This window comes from Bufo gargarizans, chromosome 2 (assembly GCF_014858855.1).
Source record: "Bufo gargarizans isolate SCDJY-AF-19 chromosome 2, ASM1485885v1, whole genome shotgun sequence".
NCBI lineage: Eukaryota > Metazoa > Chordata > Amphibia > Anura > Bufonidae > Bufo > Bufo gargarizans.
In genome coordinates, this window is record NC_058081.1 from 469,483,561 (window position 1) to 469,498,506 (window position 14,946).

The 14,946-nt window shown below is 42.3% G+C and overlaps 1 protein-coding gene across 4 annotated transcripts in view; it reads left to right on the forward strand.

The window, feature by feature from the left end:
• CALD1 (caldesmon 1) overlaps positions 1-14,946 on the forward strand; it is a 174,442-nt gene that overhangs the window by 72,720 nt on the left and 86,776 nt on the right. For all 4 annotated transcript variants that reach the window (XM_044281057.1, XM_044281059.1, XM_044281061.1 and 1 more), the window contains one exon: positions 8,368-8,467. In XM_044281057.1, the coding sequence (XP_044136992.1) occupies positions 8,397-8,467 (71 nt within the window). In that variant the 5' untranslated portion in view covers positions 8,368-8,396. The remainder of the gene's footprint in view (positions 1-8,367; positions 8,468-14,946) is intronic.

Genomic DNA, 14,946 nt, shown 5'->3' on the forward strand with positions numbered 1-14,946 from the left:
TAAGGATATAGCCAAATTTGGCATTAATGACAAACACAGAAGTTTGGGGTCGGGGGATTGCCATAGCTTTCTAGTTTTATAAGAGCCTTGTTTTTTTTTTCTGCAAGAAGAACAATCTTTAGCTACATGAAATGTAGCATTAGACATGCCTTTTATATGCTGGTTTTGTGCTGTAAAAAAAAAAAAATCACAAATGCTGGTTTTGTGCAAGAATTTGCAACTTTTTAAAATCGTAAGCCACCCTCCCCACTTTAGAAAAGTGATTTGGAAAGTGGTAGTAGTTATCCGGGTGAGGGGGTATATGTCATATTTTTAAAATTTCACAAAAAATGTCACTATCTCTGTCTAGTAGGGCGTGGCATAAAAACTGGAATTAACATCTGTGGACAAAGTGTCATTTTTAAATATGTGCCAAATACGGGGTGATTTCAGCAACGCAGACTCAAGCAAAACTGACTTCAGGGGGTTGTCCAGTTTCAAGAAGAAACCTAAAACATGGGATACTAAATACATACAGGTTTCGTATACGTATGGGGAGACTAAATTACAGTTTTTTTATGTCTGTTTTGAGATATTTATTAGGTAAAGCATTTTGTCCATAGAAAAGTACCAATTCTAACACAATCCTTAGAATAACAATATTAAATATTATTACTATTGTATAATGTATTAAATGCATAGCTTCTTGCATATTTAATTTCGTTAGAATTTAGGAAGAGTTAGAAATTTTTAATATATATATATATATATATATATATATATATATATATATATATATATTATTCCATCTAAGGCCCCTATTTATTAAATAAAGTTAAAACTTATACATGAGTTATTTTTAAGGCGCTGGATCTGGGGTCGGAGTAAGACTGTGGAAATACAGAGGAGTTGGAGCTTGAAAATTGTCTTTCCGACTACACAGCACTGCATCTTAGCCAAGTATCTAAATACCCTGACCAAGACTGAGTGGCTTGTTGCCCACTCTACAACCCAGCCCCCTCTGGAACCCAGCACCAGTTCACATTGTCTGCTGTATCACTCCTAGCCAGGTTACTGCTCTATTTGCATTTATTCAATATTATTCTTTTTGTATTTCCATAAGGGAATTTTACTTTTGATTTACCATTTTTAACTATGCTGTACTGGCATATATTTAACCGGCATTATCATAGCCCTGGGTAGTCTATGTAAAGGTGCAAATCTCAGTAGTAACGTCATCGGGATTCACAAATATTCAGAGCCACCCTCCACAGATATTATGACTAATTGACCGCCAAGATATACAGTAAATAGTTTAATGGAACAGCAAATGCCCTGAAATATATAGTGACGAACTCAAGTGTGCTTCTTGAATGGGGGTGGAAATCAATGCACCCAGAGATAATACACACAAATGCAAAAAACACAGCTCATAGGACCTAGGACCGTGTATTTAGCATAAACCTGAATTTCCAGGGGATATTAACTTGACTACTTCGTGTGTGTGTGTGTGTGTGTGTGTGTGTGTGTGTGTATATATTCTCATTCAAAGAGTTTTCATTTTTTTCATGACTATGAAAATTGTAGATTCACACTGAAGGCATCAAAACTATGAATTAACACATGTGGAATTATATACATAACAAAAAAGTGTGAAACAACTGAAAATATGTCATATTCTAGGTTCTTCAAAGTAGCCACCTTTTGCTTTGATTACTGCTTTGCACACTCTTGGCATTCTCTTGATGAGCTTCAAGAGGTAGTCAGCTGAAATGGTCTTCCAACAGTCTTGAAGGAGTTCCCAGAGATGCTTAGCACTTGTTGGCCCTTTTGCCTTCACTCTGCGGTCCAGCTCGAGCAAATAACATAGGGATAGGCGCTAAAACAAAATAATAATGTCTTTATTAATTGTCTGATTTAAGAAATAAGGGGTATCAACCGTCAGTATAATGTGCAAAACTGACTTTAACAATTGTGAAAACACTGATATATACCAAATAGCACCACCATCTGGATTGCCAGTGTAATCTCACAAGCTACTAGCATAAGGGGCTCATTCAACCACAGGGTTCAAGATGTGTATCCCAGGGTGAAAGGTATCAAGGGGATGTATTGGTATAGGAATTTCACCAAACACCACTCCAAAACAGTGAGAGCCAGCGCGCAGACTCTCACTGCACTAACAATCACAGGTGCTGGACTATGGCAGAGCAATAACAATCACTCCAGGTGGATTAAAGGAGCAATGGTTGCCCTGACATGTCCCTTATTGGCAACAGCTCAACGCTGCGTTTCCATGCATTGGGGATGCATTTCATCAGGAGCTATGTGCACCAGGTTAATACTAGAGCCCAGAGCCTCAGTGTTGTTTTAATGACCGAGGTAATGGACAAACAAACAGTCAGTGATAGAGATCCCTGCCTAGCACCGTTTTCCTCTAGTGTGAGGTACGGAGCTTTACAAACAGTCACTATCCTGCCTGAGCTAGCAACCTCTAGGCTGAGGTGCTGCGTGCTAGTGTGCATGTAATCCGGCACTGTGATGGCCGCAAAGCGGCCCACAGAACGCCGGGCTTTACAGGGTGAAGCCCCGCCCTGTTAGACACGCCTCCGTCAATCAGCCAATCCGGCCAGGAGGCACGGCACAAGGCAAACCAAAGGCTGAGGGGAGGAGGAACACGGTGAGTCACAGGGAAAGCGCAGCAAGCGCCACATAAACAAAACAAGGAATTTACAAAGCGGCTTTATATATTTATCGCAGCATGGACATCTTTATTGTAATTATACAGTAAAGGAGAGTCACTCCAAGAGAAGTGTGTAAAAACGGACAGACACATAGATTCATGTGTGTAGCCACTTGTATCAATGATCACACACATGAATCCACTTCTCATAGTGCATTGTACAGTAACACAAAGAAATCAGCCTGGTCACTAGATGAACGGGACGTATGAGATCGCATCATTGAGGCCGGATGGTTTGATGGTATTCAGAGAAAAAATCCATCTCGCCTCTTTTTGCAACAATATGCGATCATAGTCACCGCCCCTTGGTGACGGCTTCACAGAGTCGATCACTTGAAATTTGACCGATGATGTATCCCCCCTGTGAAGGTCAAGAACATGACGAGCAATTGGCGTATCTTTGAGATTGGTAATATCCAAAATATGCTCCCCAATCCGTCTTCTTAGCTCTCTGATGGTTTTACCCACATATTTGATGCTGCATACACATGTCATTAAATACACAACACCAACTGACTTGCAATTGTGGAAAGACTTAATGAAGAACGTTTTATCCGCAGTGCTGTTAGTGAAGCTTTTGGATTTTTTAATGAACCCACAAAATTTACAGGATCCACAAGAAAACGTACCTGTAAGTGGGTTTCGCAGCCATGACTGCGGACGGGGGCTGATGTACAGACTATGTGTCAACATGTCACGTAAATTATTGTTGCGGCGATAAGTGACTGAAGGGTTGGCTGAAATCATCCCACCAATATCCGGATCGGATTTCAAAATGTCCCAGTGCTCGTTAAGGACATGGCGCACCTCGTCATGGGCGCCGTCAAAAGTCCCAATGATCCTCACAATATTCTCACTATTGTCCCTCTTTTTCGGAGACAACAACCGATCCCTGTTAGTACTCATTGAGTGCTGGTAAGCCTGCTTTAGACACTGCTGAGGATAACCACGACACTGAAACCTCTGCTGGAGATCTTTAGCAGCCACCCTAAAATCACTGAGATGAGAACAATTCCTCCTAACCCTCAAATATTGGCCCTTAGGGATTCCTCTCCTAAGGGCTACAGGGTGCGCACTGTCCCATTTCAAAAGGTTATTGGTAGCTGTGGGCTTTCTGAAAACGTTGGTACTAATATGCCCATCAGCAGACAATGAAATGGACAGATCCAGGAAGGAAATGTTCTTCAAATCCATTTCTGAGGTGAAAAAAAGTCCCACGGTGTTATTGTTGAGGACCGCAACAAATTCACGGAACAATTCACTATCGCCCCCCCACAGGATCAGCACATCGTCGATGTACCTGATCCAGAGGGGGACAACATCCGTGAATCGCTCCATATCTTCACAAAACACTACCTCCCTCTCCCACCAGCCCAGGTAGAGGTTCGCAAAAGTCGGGGCACAGGGACTGCCCATTGCGACCCCCCTGAGCTGGTGGAAGATAGAGCCATCAAACAAAAATACATTGTGTGTGAGTATGAAACTCAACAATTCCATTACAAAGGCATTATGGGCCCTGTATTGTTCACCCCTCTGCTGAAGGAATGTTAGGATCGCTCCACAGCCCAATCCATGAGGGATTGAGCTGTAGAGCGCCTCCACATCCAAACTGGCCAGATAGGTACCACTGTCACATTGGACACCATCCAAGCGTCCCAGCACATCCATAGTATCCCTTACATGTGAGGGCAAGCTGTTAACAAATGGACGCAGGATGGTGTCAACATAAGTACTGATATTGGCTGTCAAACAATTGTTTCCAGACACTATCGGCCTCCCCTTTAGAGGTTCATACCCCTTGTGAACTTTGGGGAGACAATAAAAGGCCGCAGTGACTGGGTGTGAAGGTAACAAAAAGGCCAATTCAGTCTTGTCAATGAGTTTCTTCTCAAGGGCTTGGTTCAAAATACAGGACAATTCCACCTTATAAGTTGGCGTGGGATCAGACGGAAGTAGTTCATATGTAAGCTTGTCCCTGAGCACGCTCATACACATATTACGATATTGTTCGTGCCCAAGGACAACAATATTTCCGCCTTTGTCTGATGATTTAATCACCACTTCTTTGTCCTGTTGCAATAACCACAAGGCCCCTCTTTCTTGGTCATTCAAATTGTCACTGTTAAGTCCATGCATGTCAATCTGACTCAACTTATTAGACACTATGGACACAAAAGTATCAATTGGGGTGCAATCACCAATAGGTGGCATTTTTGTTGAGGGTAATCTAAGCTTGGTGAACGGACCATCACCTGGATCCCTTTGTCCCTCAGCAAGAAGATCTGATAAGATTTGGACATCTGGCAAGTCTGATATATCAATTCCTAGCTCTTCGCATTTCCTGCGGTCATTATTGACAAAAAATTTTCGCCACTTGAGCTTACGCGCAAATAAATTCAGGTCTTTGACCCACCCAAAACAATCAAACCTGCGCATCGGGACAAATGAAAGGCCCTTTTGTAGAACATGGGTCTCCATGGTAGTTAGAGTCCGTGAAGACAAGTTAATAACTTGTAACTCGTCCTTCACTGATCTAGATGGAAACAGGGATGTAGTTTGGGACGTACAGGGGGATGTCAATGTTTGTTCCTCAGTAAGTATTGGGAAATCAGCGGGGTATCGTCTAAAAAACCCCCCCTACCGTATTGACCTCTACCTCCTCGTCCTCTTCTACTACCCCGTCCTCTTCTGCGGTCCAGCTCACCCCAAACCATCTCGATTGGGTTCAGGTCTGGTGACTGTGGAGGCCAGGTCACCTGGCGCAGCACCCCATCACTCTCCTTCATGGTCAAATAACCCTTACACAGCCTGGAGGTGTGTTTGGGTTCATTGTCTTGTTGAAAAATAAATGATGGTCCAACTAAACGCAAACCGGATGGAATAGCATGCCGCTGCAAGATGCTGTGGTAGCCATGCTGGTTCAGTATGCCTTCAATTTTGAATAAATCCCCAACAGTGTCACCAGCAAAGCACCCCCACACCATCACACCTCCTCCTCCATGCTTCACTGTGGAAACCAGGCATGTAGAGTCCATCCGTTCACCTTTTCTGCGTCGCACAGAGACACAGTAGTTGGAACCAAAGATCTCAAATTTGGACTCATCAGACCAAAGCACAGATTTCCACTGGTCTAATGTCCATCCCTTGTGTTCTTTAGCCCAAACAAGTCTCTACTGCTTGTTGCCTGTCCTTAGCAGTGGTTTCCTAGCAGATATTCTACCATGAAGGCCTGATTCACACAGTCTCCTCTTAAAGGAAACCTGTCACCATGATTTTGCGCATACAGCTGGGGACATGGGCTGCTAGATGGCCACTAGCACATCTGCAGTACCCAGGTCCCATAGCTCTTTGCGCTTTTATTGTGTTAAAAAACAGTTTTGAGTAATATGCAAATTACCTGATATGAGTCCTGTAGCCGGAGATGAGTCAAGCGGAAAGGAGCCCAGCACCGCCCCGCGTCCTCCGAATCTCCTCCTTGCCGGCTGACGTCATAGAGCTGCAGTGCCGAAATCTCGCGATGCGCGAGCTAGCGCATGCGCAGTGTCGGCATCATGTTCATTCCCTGTACTGGCATCAGCACAGGGAACGAACTATGCATGCGCTAGCTCGCGCATCGCGAGATTTCGGCGCTCCAGCTCTGTGACGTCAGCCGGCAAGGAGGAGATTCAGAGTAAGAGAAAGGAAAGGGATGAAGGGGATGCAGCTGCAGTTTCTTTTTATCTTATGGGGCTGCAATTTGTGGGATTAATAGTGTGCTGATGTGAGAGACAATGGACTGGCAGAGTGTTGACCACTGCCTTATAATCTGCAAAGAAGTGCATATACACTCAAAATGCAAGCAGAGGAATAGAAAGGAGTAGAAATTCTTTGTTTTCGAACCAGTTGTGAAGAGAAGAAGGCTTGCTTTGCTTAGCTAATGAATTGAGCCAGACAAACAGCCCCTTTAAACATGCCACTGACACACAAGGTTAGGGAGGATGCTCCTGGCCAGGGAAGCCTATGTCGAAGGTCACAGCTTTCAGCAGAAGCTCCTCCTCCATGACTGAAGGGGCAAGGACTGAAACTGGACCATCTGTAAGGCTTTCATAATTAAAGTAATAATTAGTAAATTGAATTAATTGATATTGCCCCTGGTCCATTGTGTCAATCTAGCAATGCCCTGTGTATTCTGCTTCTGCATGCTGCCTCCTGCAGATAATTTAGGGCTTTTTGCCCCTTCAACTCTTCCTCTCCCTGCAGAGACTGGAGTTTTTGCTCTGCTTGTGACATACAGTACATACTGCAGGACAGAGCACAGACAGCTGCCTCTCCTGTACCTTAAACCTTCATCTATGGTTCTCCAGCATGCTATTTACTATTGGGAATTATCTATATAATTATAGCTTCTGGTAGATATGATCTGGCCACACCGATCTATCTAATAGTGATCAGCGGCATAGGCAATATTCGTTTTCGCAGATTTTTCGCATAATATTCACAAGACACTTGCAAATTCTAGAAATCATGATCTCCAGTCATTATTTTCGCAATTGCACAAATGATGCACATATTTTTGGCGCATGACATGCAACTTTACATTTTATAAGGTCTGAGTAGATATTACTGATTGAAGCACTAAGTATCAGCTACACTATATCACTATATAACCTACACTGACTATCTCCCACTAACTATGTGTATTATATATGTGAGCTAACTAACTAACTCATGTAATTGGATAAGGAATAGGATCCAGATTATAGCACAGAGCACAGCAATGACACTGCTTTCTCGCTCAGAACTGCAAAAACCAGCAGAAAATGGCTGCTGGGGAGGTTCTTATATAGTAAGGGGTGGGCAGCTTTCCTATTGGTTGCTAGGGATGTTGCTAAGCTTAGACAAATACATTGCAGCCTTCTCATTGGCCCACAAGTAAGAAGGGAGGTTACTGATGAAAACAAAATCTAGAATATTTGCGATTACGAATATATAGCACTATATTCTACATCTTGACTAATTCTTGCAGTGCCGATATTCGCAATAAAAATTTGTGATTAGAATATTCGCGATCAATGCTACTATCTAATGCTTGGCAAGGTAGCAACAGACAAGATCGTAATGGACAGGTAGCAACCAGTCATCTCTGCAATAAAGATGGGGCCACATGCGGGATTGTTCTCATCTAAAAAGGATGTTAGAGGCAGCCTGAGGAAAAAGCGTTATCTCACAAACAGAATTATCGCCTATGTGAGCATAGGTAGCTTGACTTTCAGCGATCCAAAGAACGGGCATCTCCAAGTCTCCTGTCTGAGTGAAATGAAGTGCGCATGTCAGTCCACCACTCAATCTACTGACAGAGCACCGTCTGAGTCAGTAGAAGTAAATGAAATGGACAAATGTGAACACTATAACTCAGTTCAGACAGGCAACTTGGAGACCCCAGTACTTGGTATCTCTGGGGGCCCCAGCAGTTGAACCCCCAGAGATACCAAGTCTGACATTTACCAGCCACACTGTGGATATGTGATACATGGTGTTCATGTAATAATATATAATTTGTCTAAATCTGACATTAAGCAGTACAGAGAATTAGTTCTGCGCCACCTAGTTCTGTGCCAGGATAGATTAGTGTTTTGTCTAACCTGTGGTTTTTGCTGTTGTTTTAGATTTCAGCTCAGAAGTTCCAGTGGCCACCATGGATGACTTTGAACGTCGCAGAGAGCTTAGGAGACAGAAACGGGAGGAAATGCGCCAGGAAGTCGAAAGGTAATCTCATAATAAATTTGCAAGTACAGTGCTCATTATGTTTGAATTGGAGGTTACCCATATCTAGCAGTCATACTTGGCCGGCATAATTACCATGCCATGAAATAACCAGCCATGTTGCATCTCCAAAAATGGTCATAAATAATGATTTGCTGTGTCCTCTGTACATTGGGCCAAATACGGCATGTCAGGAATGTAGACTGAGTTAGGAGTCGGGCGCTATTTATAATTGTATATTGATGACATCATTGTTCCCAGTGGACCCGTTTTATTTCTTGGATATATTGTTGACAGGAAACATTTCTGGATATGTAGCCAAGTATTGTCAAACATCTCCTAAGAAAGGAAAGTTAAAGCTTTGAAAGTTGGGCTATATCAGTTATGAATCATATTATGCATGCAAAATGAGACTCCATATTAAAGGGTTAAATATAATATGCTATACATCAACTTGATGTATTACAACCTATAGTGGTCTCTTCATACAGTATGTGTTTAGTTATTTAATTTAGGAAGGTGGGATTTCAACTCATTCCATGATGTTCAACTTGAGCAGTTAAGTTGGCCTGCGGGGTCAGTAGGGTAACTTAAAATTCCTGAACCACAATGCATGCAAAATCTGTAACAAACCCCCTTCACCCCCACCAAATGGTATCTTTAATGACAGAGGCCTTAGGGCTCCCTGAAGCACAATGGACATGGGGTAAATATTACCACCCTTATAGCTACTCCCCCAGACTGAGTGGATGACCAGCCCTGAAATGTCCAAGGAGTTATGCCTAATGGTCACTCCACCTACTTCATGCACCTGGCAGAGATGACTTTTTACTACTCAACTTTGTTTTATCCTTAAAGGGCTATACTGGTTGCGGCAAGTTATATCCTATCCAGAGAATAGGGGATAATTATTAAATAGGTGGGAGTCAAAGCGGAGCCGATTGATAAATAGTTTTTTGGGAAAAGATTCTGTATAACTTGTGATTTACTCATTTATGGTCCTGCTCATTCTGGGCTTTGAGGTCAAGGAGGAGGTCCTGTCAGTGATTGACAGCCTTCTTTCTATGACTGTGTATAGACAGCTGTCAATCACTGATAGGACCGCCTCCTTGACTACAAAGCCCAGAAGGAGTAGGAATTTAGGTGAATGGCATATACTGTAAGTTTTACTGAATCTTTTAGTACAAAACTATATATCAGCCTGCTCAGCTCCTCCTGCTCTATAACATGCTGCCTGCAGATTACTTTGCATTTTTATGGTAACAGGTTCCCTATAAAAGGGTTATCCCAGAAAAGTATTTATTACCGATCCACAGGATAGGTGATAAATATTTGATTTCAGGGGGTCTGACCCAATCTCATCTCTAAATACATAAAGTAGTGCACGGAGACTAATGAGAATGACAACCAATATTTTTTTTTACAGATTAGAAGTGTGTCCATGGGGGCTAAGTACTCCCCCTCCCTAGCCAACCTGGTGATGGCGTATTGGGATGAACGCTATATTTTCTCCTGCGGCAATTCATTCGTGCCTGGCGTGGTCTGGTATGGCAGATACATTGATGACCTGCTCCTTATTTGGGGCGGTGGTGTGTCTGCCATACCAGACCTCGTTGGGTACGTTAATGACAATCCTTACAATCTTCGTTTCACCTGTCATTTTGACAGAAATACCATTTCCTTCTTGGATCTTACACTAACGAGGGTGCATATTTGGTCATTCAAACCACCAATGTCAGGAAATACAATCCTGCAGGCCTCCAGTCATCATCCTATGCACGCTATTAAGGCGATACCCGTCGGAGAGTTTATCCGAGCAAGACGCAATTGCAGCACTGATGCTGCATTAAATCTAAATGCTCGCTTATTTGGGATAGCCTATGTGACAGAGGATTTTCTCACTGGATGCTTAACAGAGCATTTCATATTGCTAACAATAAAAGCAGAGTAGATTTACTTTTCCCATAATAAACCCAATAACATCAAATTGATCCCTGGGGGTATTCATGTGTCTAACGAACAAACCGCAGATATAATTGTAGGTCCAAATGACAAAGGGGACCAGAGTTCCCTTTTTGCAAATGATGCACCTACATTAGTTCTCACCTACAGTCGCCAATTTGCGGAGATCAAACGGATTATCCAAAAATGTCTTCCCATACACTAAGGACCATATTCTGTTTGATATCCTCGAAAAAGGCTGTCGTATAGTGCGCAGAAGATCCCAGACACTGGGCAATATATTGTATCTTTCGTTTAACAGTGTACGGCCATCTACAAGGAACACCTGGCTTAAATCAGTGTTTTTTTTAGATGTGGAAGTCACCCATGTCGGACCTGAAGATTTGTTACTAAAACAATATCCTTTCAAAATTCTCTACATACTGAGAAGTTTGCGATTCAGAACTATATTAACTGTAACGCTGCTGGTGTTGTCTACATGATTAGGTGCACTAGTTGTGACCTGGTGTATGTGGGCAGCACCAGCAGACAGTTTAAAACCAGGTTCAGAGAACATCTTAATTATATATCTCACCCCCGAGCCACTAATATCACCAATGCCGCACAACACTTTTGTACACTGTGCTTCCCATTGCCGTATTGCGGACCGCATTTGCGGATCTGCATACACGGGTGCTGTTCTGTGAGCATTCCGCAAATCCAGAGATGTGGAATGGTGTGGAACGGAAGCACGGAACGGAACCCTACGGAAGCACAATACCGAGTGCTTCTGTGGAGTTTCGTCCCGTACGTCCGTTCTGCAAAAAGATAGAACATGTCCTATCTTTTTGCAGAATGGCCAGATCGTGGGCCCATTAAAGTGAATGGATCCACGATCTGCTGCGGCTGCCCCAAGGACTGTGTTCGTGTATTGCGGCCCATCATTTTGCGGGCCGCAGCACTGCCTTAGACTGACTATCTGAACGCATTTGCCTTTGAGAAGGTTGCTATACCCATCAGAGGAGGCCGATTGGATTTTTCGTTTTAATACCAGAATTCCCTATGGGCTCAATTTAAAGAAAGAGTTAATGCATTTTTATTAGGCTTATTTTGACTTAATTATTTATTTACATTCCCTATATGCCATATATAAAAGAGAGAAAGAAAAGAGACAACTTTTCTCTTAACATCTTGCCGATTTGTATATACAGGGTTTTTTTCTACCAAACAATGCTTCCTTTATTGTTTGGATAATGTTATGTATGTTATCCCCCTTGCTGCCTTTTTCCTGTTTTTATAACTGGTATTATCTAGGATCTCATGCAGTTTGAGCAAAAAAAATTGTATTTTTTTTTTTGTTCAAATCTTATATATGACCTTTTACTTATATGAACGCACAGATTTTTTCTGCATGACACCCTAGAATCATTTTATATGTGAAAGAACTTGTATTTAAAAATCTTTTTTGTATCTATTTGGGTTTTTTCACCTTGCATATTTCACTATGAATAGAGCAGGTTGCTGCCTGGGCTTGGTTTCCATTTGCGCCCCCGCCTCCGATCACCTGAACACTGCTTCTCCCTTCTCCCTTCTCCCTTCTCCCTTCCCCCTTCCCCATGCACCTGATTGGAGGTGGGGTCCCATATGTGTGTCCAGACCCATACAGCTTACAGATCATGACTAAGAGCCGGTTACCTCGAAACATGTCGGTCTGACCAGGGACATGGAGGGACCTCTTTCACTGCACCGTGTGTACGTTTGGAATATTCAATAAAGAACATGCAAGAGCTTATCTCCTTTGTTCTGGAAATCAGTTTATTTGAATGACATGGTGCTGTCTGCATCAAGTGAATGGAATGGTGGACGGACCTGTGCACTACTGATTCATTCAGAGAGCGGACTCGAGGACCCCTTGTTCTCACTAGGGGTCCAAGTGGTTGAAATCCCAGCAATTTGATATCTATCACTTATATTGTGAATAGGCTATGAATACTTTTGTAGGATCACCCCTTTAAAGGGCTTGGCCCATCTGGGATATTGATGGCATATCACTAGGATATGCCATGTCTGTCATATAAGTGAGAGTCCCATCTCAGGGACCCATCCCTATCTAGAAAACAGGGACCCTGAAGTGAATGTAAGCACACTGAGCATGTTAGGCGTGCTCTTCATTCACCGCTATGAGAGTTCTGAAAATAGCGAGCATGTATAGTGAATGTAACGCACACTGTGCAAGCGCAGCCACCTCTCCATTCACCGCTATGGGAAATAGCTGATCGCAGTATTTCCAGAACCCCTATAGCAAGAGTGACTGCTCTTCTTTACTTCAGGGGTCCTATTCTGGAGATAGTGATATGCCATCTATGTCCCAGATAGGAATACTCCTTTAAGTTATATAAAAGGTTATATACTATTAAGTTATATTCGCCTTTATGTTATATAATTTATTTTTAAAGGAACTGTTCCTCTACATTATGAAATATCTACTCTGTGTAATACAGTATATTCATTTGCAACTAGTCATTTTAGCCATGGACCATTCATATCTTGGATTTCAACTAGCTAGTAAAATATCTCAGTTGCCAGGTAAACTCACAAATTACCGCCTAGGTGATGACAGACTAATGAAGTTAGGCAGGACTGGTGTCAGCACCATGCAGACCTAAGGCATGCACCAGCACCAACTGGGCTTGAGTTGGGATAAGGGAGATTGATGAAGGTAAACATGTCCTAGACCAGTGATGGCTAACCTTGGCACTCCAGCTGTGGTAAAACTACAACTCCCAAAATGCCCCCCTTACTTGGCTGCTCTCAGAACTGTATAGAAATAAATGGAGCATGATGGGAGTCGTAGTTTCACCACAGTTGGAGTGCCAAGGTTAGCCATCACTGTCCTAGACTGATCAAATGAAGGGTGGTATAGACCCTTATAACACCTAAATAAAGGCCTCCTCATTACTGGGAGAACAGGGTATGGATTCCTGGACACTGCATTCTCCATCGTGGCTACATTTGGATCAATCAGCAGGGGATGACAATGAGTGCAAAAAAAGTTCCTTCCCATTGAAAGAAGAGTATGAAATCTATCCTTAGGGTGTAGCTATAGTGGGTGCAAAGGTAGCAGTTGAACCGGGAACCTGGTGCCTGAGGAAGCCCAAAGTCACCAGTGTGGCAGGCGCAGCACTATGAAGTGCCTTTTGCGCTGTGGCATTAGAAGAATTTTGATATCTCTGACTTTTAGTCTAACCAGACTGTCTATTACTCTGCAATTCCTCTAGTGTGGTTCTATGGAAACAGTAGGTTTAAAGAGCACACCAAATACTTCAAATAACTTCTTTATAAACTTCAACTTTTCTTCATATATAACACTGCCGCCTATGTCCATGTACAAAACACATGTTGAAAAGATATCACAAAATGGCGGTATGCATAAGATGGTGGTTCAACTGTTCAATCTTATCATTCAACATAAATTGGTGGATATATTTCTCTCTTGAGTATCTGTACTCCTCTTTAAGTTATTTAAGCACTTTATGATCTCTCTGAGAGGTATATCTAAGATTTGACCGATAGTTCTACTGATCTGTATGCAATATGTATGGGTTGCTATCTGTATGCTATTTGTAGTTTGCAATTGGTGGAACTGCAAGTAAACACATATAACCACTTCAGTATACAGCTCTAATCACACTATTAACAATAGGAACACATCATAACTGTATTAAATACCTATTTTGGCCTCTTTGCTTCCATAAAAACACAGTTCTCAGTGGAGTGAATGTCTCTTCAGCTCCTATCTCTGGTGAATAATGATTCTAGCAGCTCCTGCTAGGGGAATTCCCAGACAGGCTGACTGTGAGGCTGGCTGTGATTGGTGAAAACTCTTGCTGTGTAAGAAGATGGTTGTGATTGGTCTAGACTTCTGTCCAGCAACAACAGATTAACACTATGCTTTCTGTTGTTTCTGCTGTGTCACTGAGCTTACCTTACATTACAAAATGAATCTTAAAGGCATATTATCTTTTTCTGCTTCTGTGAACACAAAATATAAAAGTTATATGACATTCAAAACATGATGTCACAGTAAATAACTCTGCTTTTGTCTCTAACACATAAACATAGGAACTGTGTTAAGGTTATTGGCAGGTCCAGCTGCATAAACATACAAGCTATATTAGCAAAATAGGACAGGTCTTAGCTGGCCAGCTACAACCAGTACTATAAAAGACACATGGCAGGGAAGGACCTGTCACAAAATCACGTTACACCTCTGCACTCAATCCTTATGCTAAATGAGTATGAAATTCTCCTGTTTTAAATCTACTATTGAACTTTTACCTGATTCAGTGTTAATATTATTTGTTAGATATGATAGTCAGTTATGAGGTTTGCAGAGAACAATCTTTTTTGTTCCTTAGCATATTTCATTGTGTTGCGTCTTTGAGCTTGTGGTTTAGTGAAGCTGTGATTTTATGAGGTGGTATGATCACCCCACACTCCAGGCAATCTGGTGAGTCATTAGCCCTTACAGACTGTGGGCC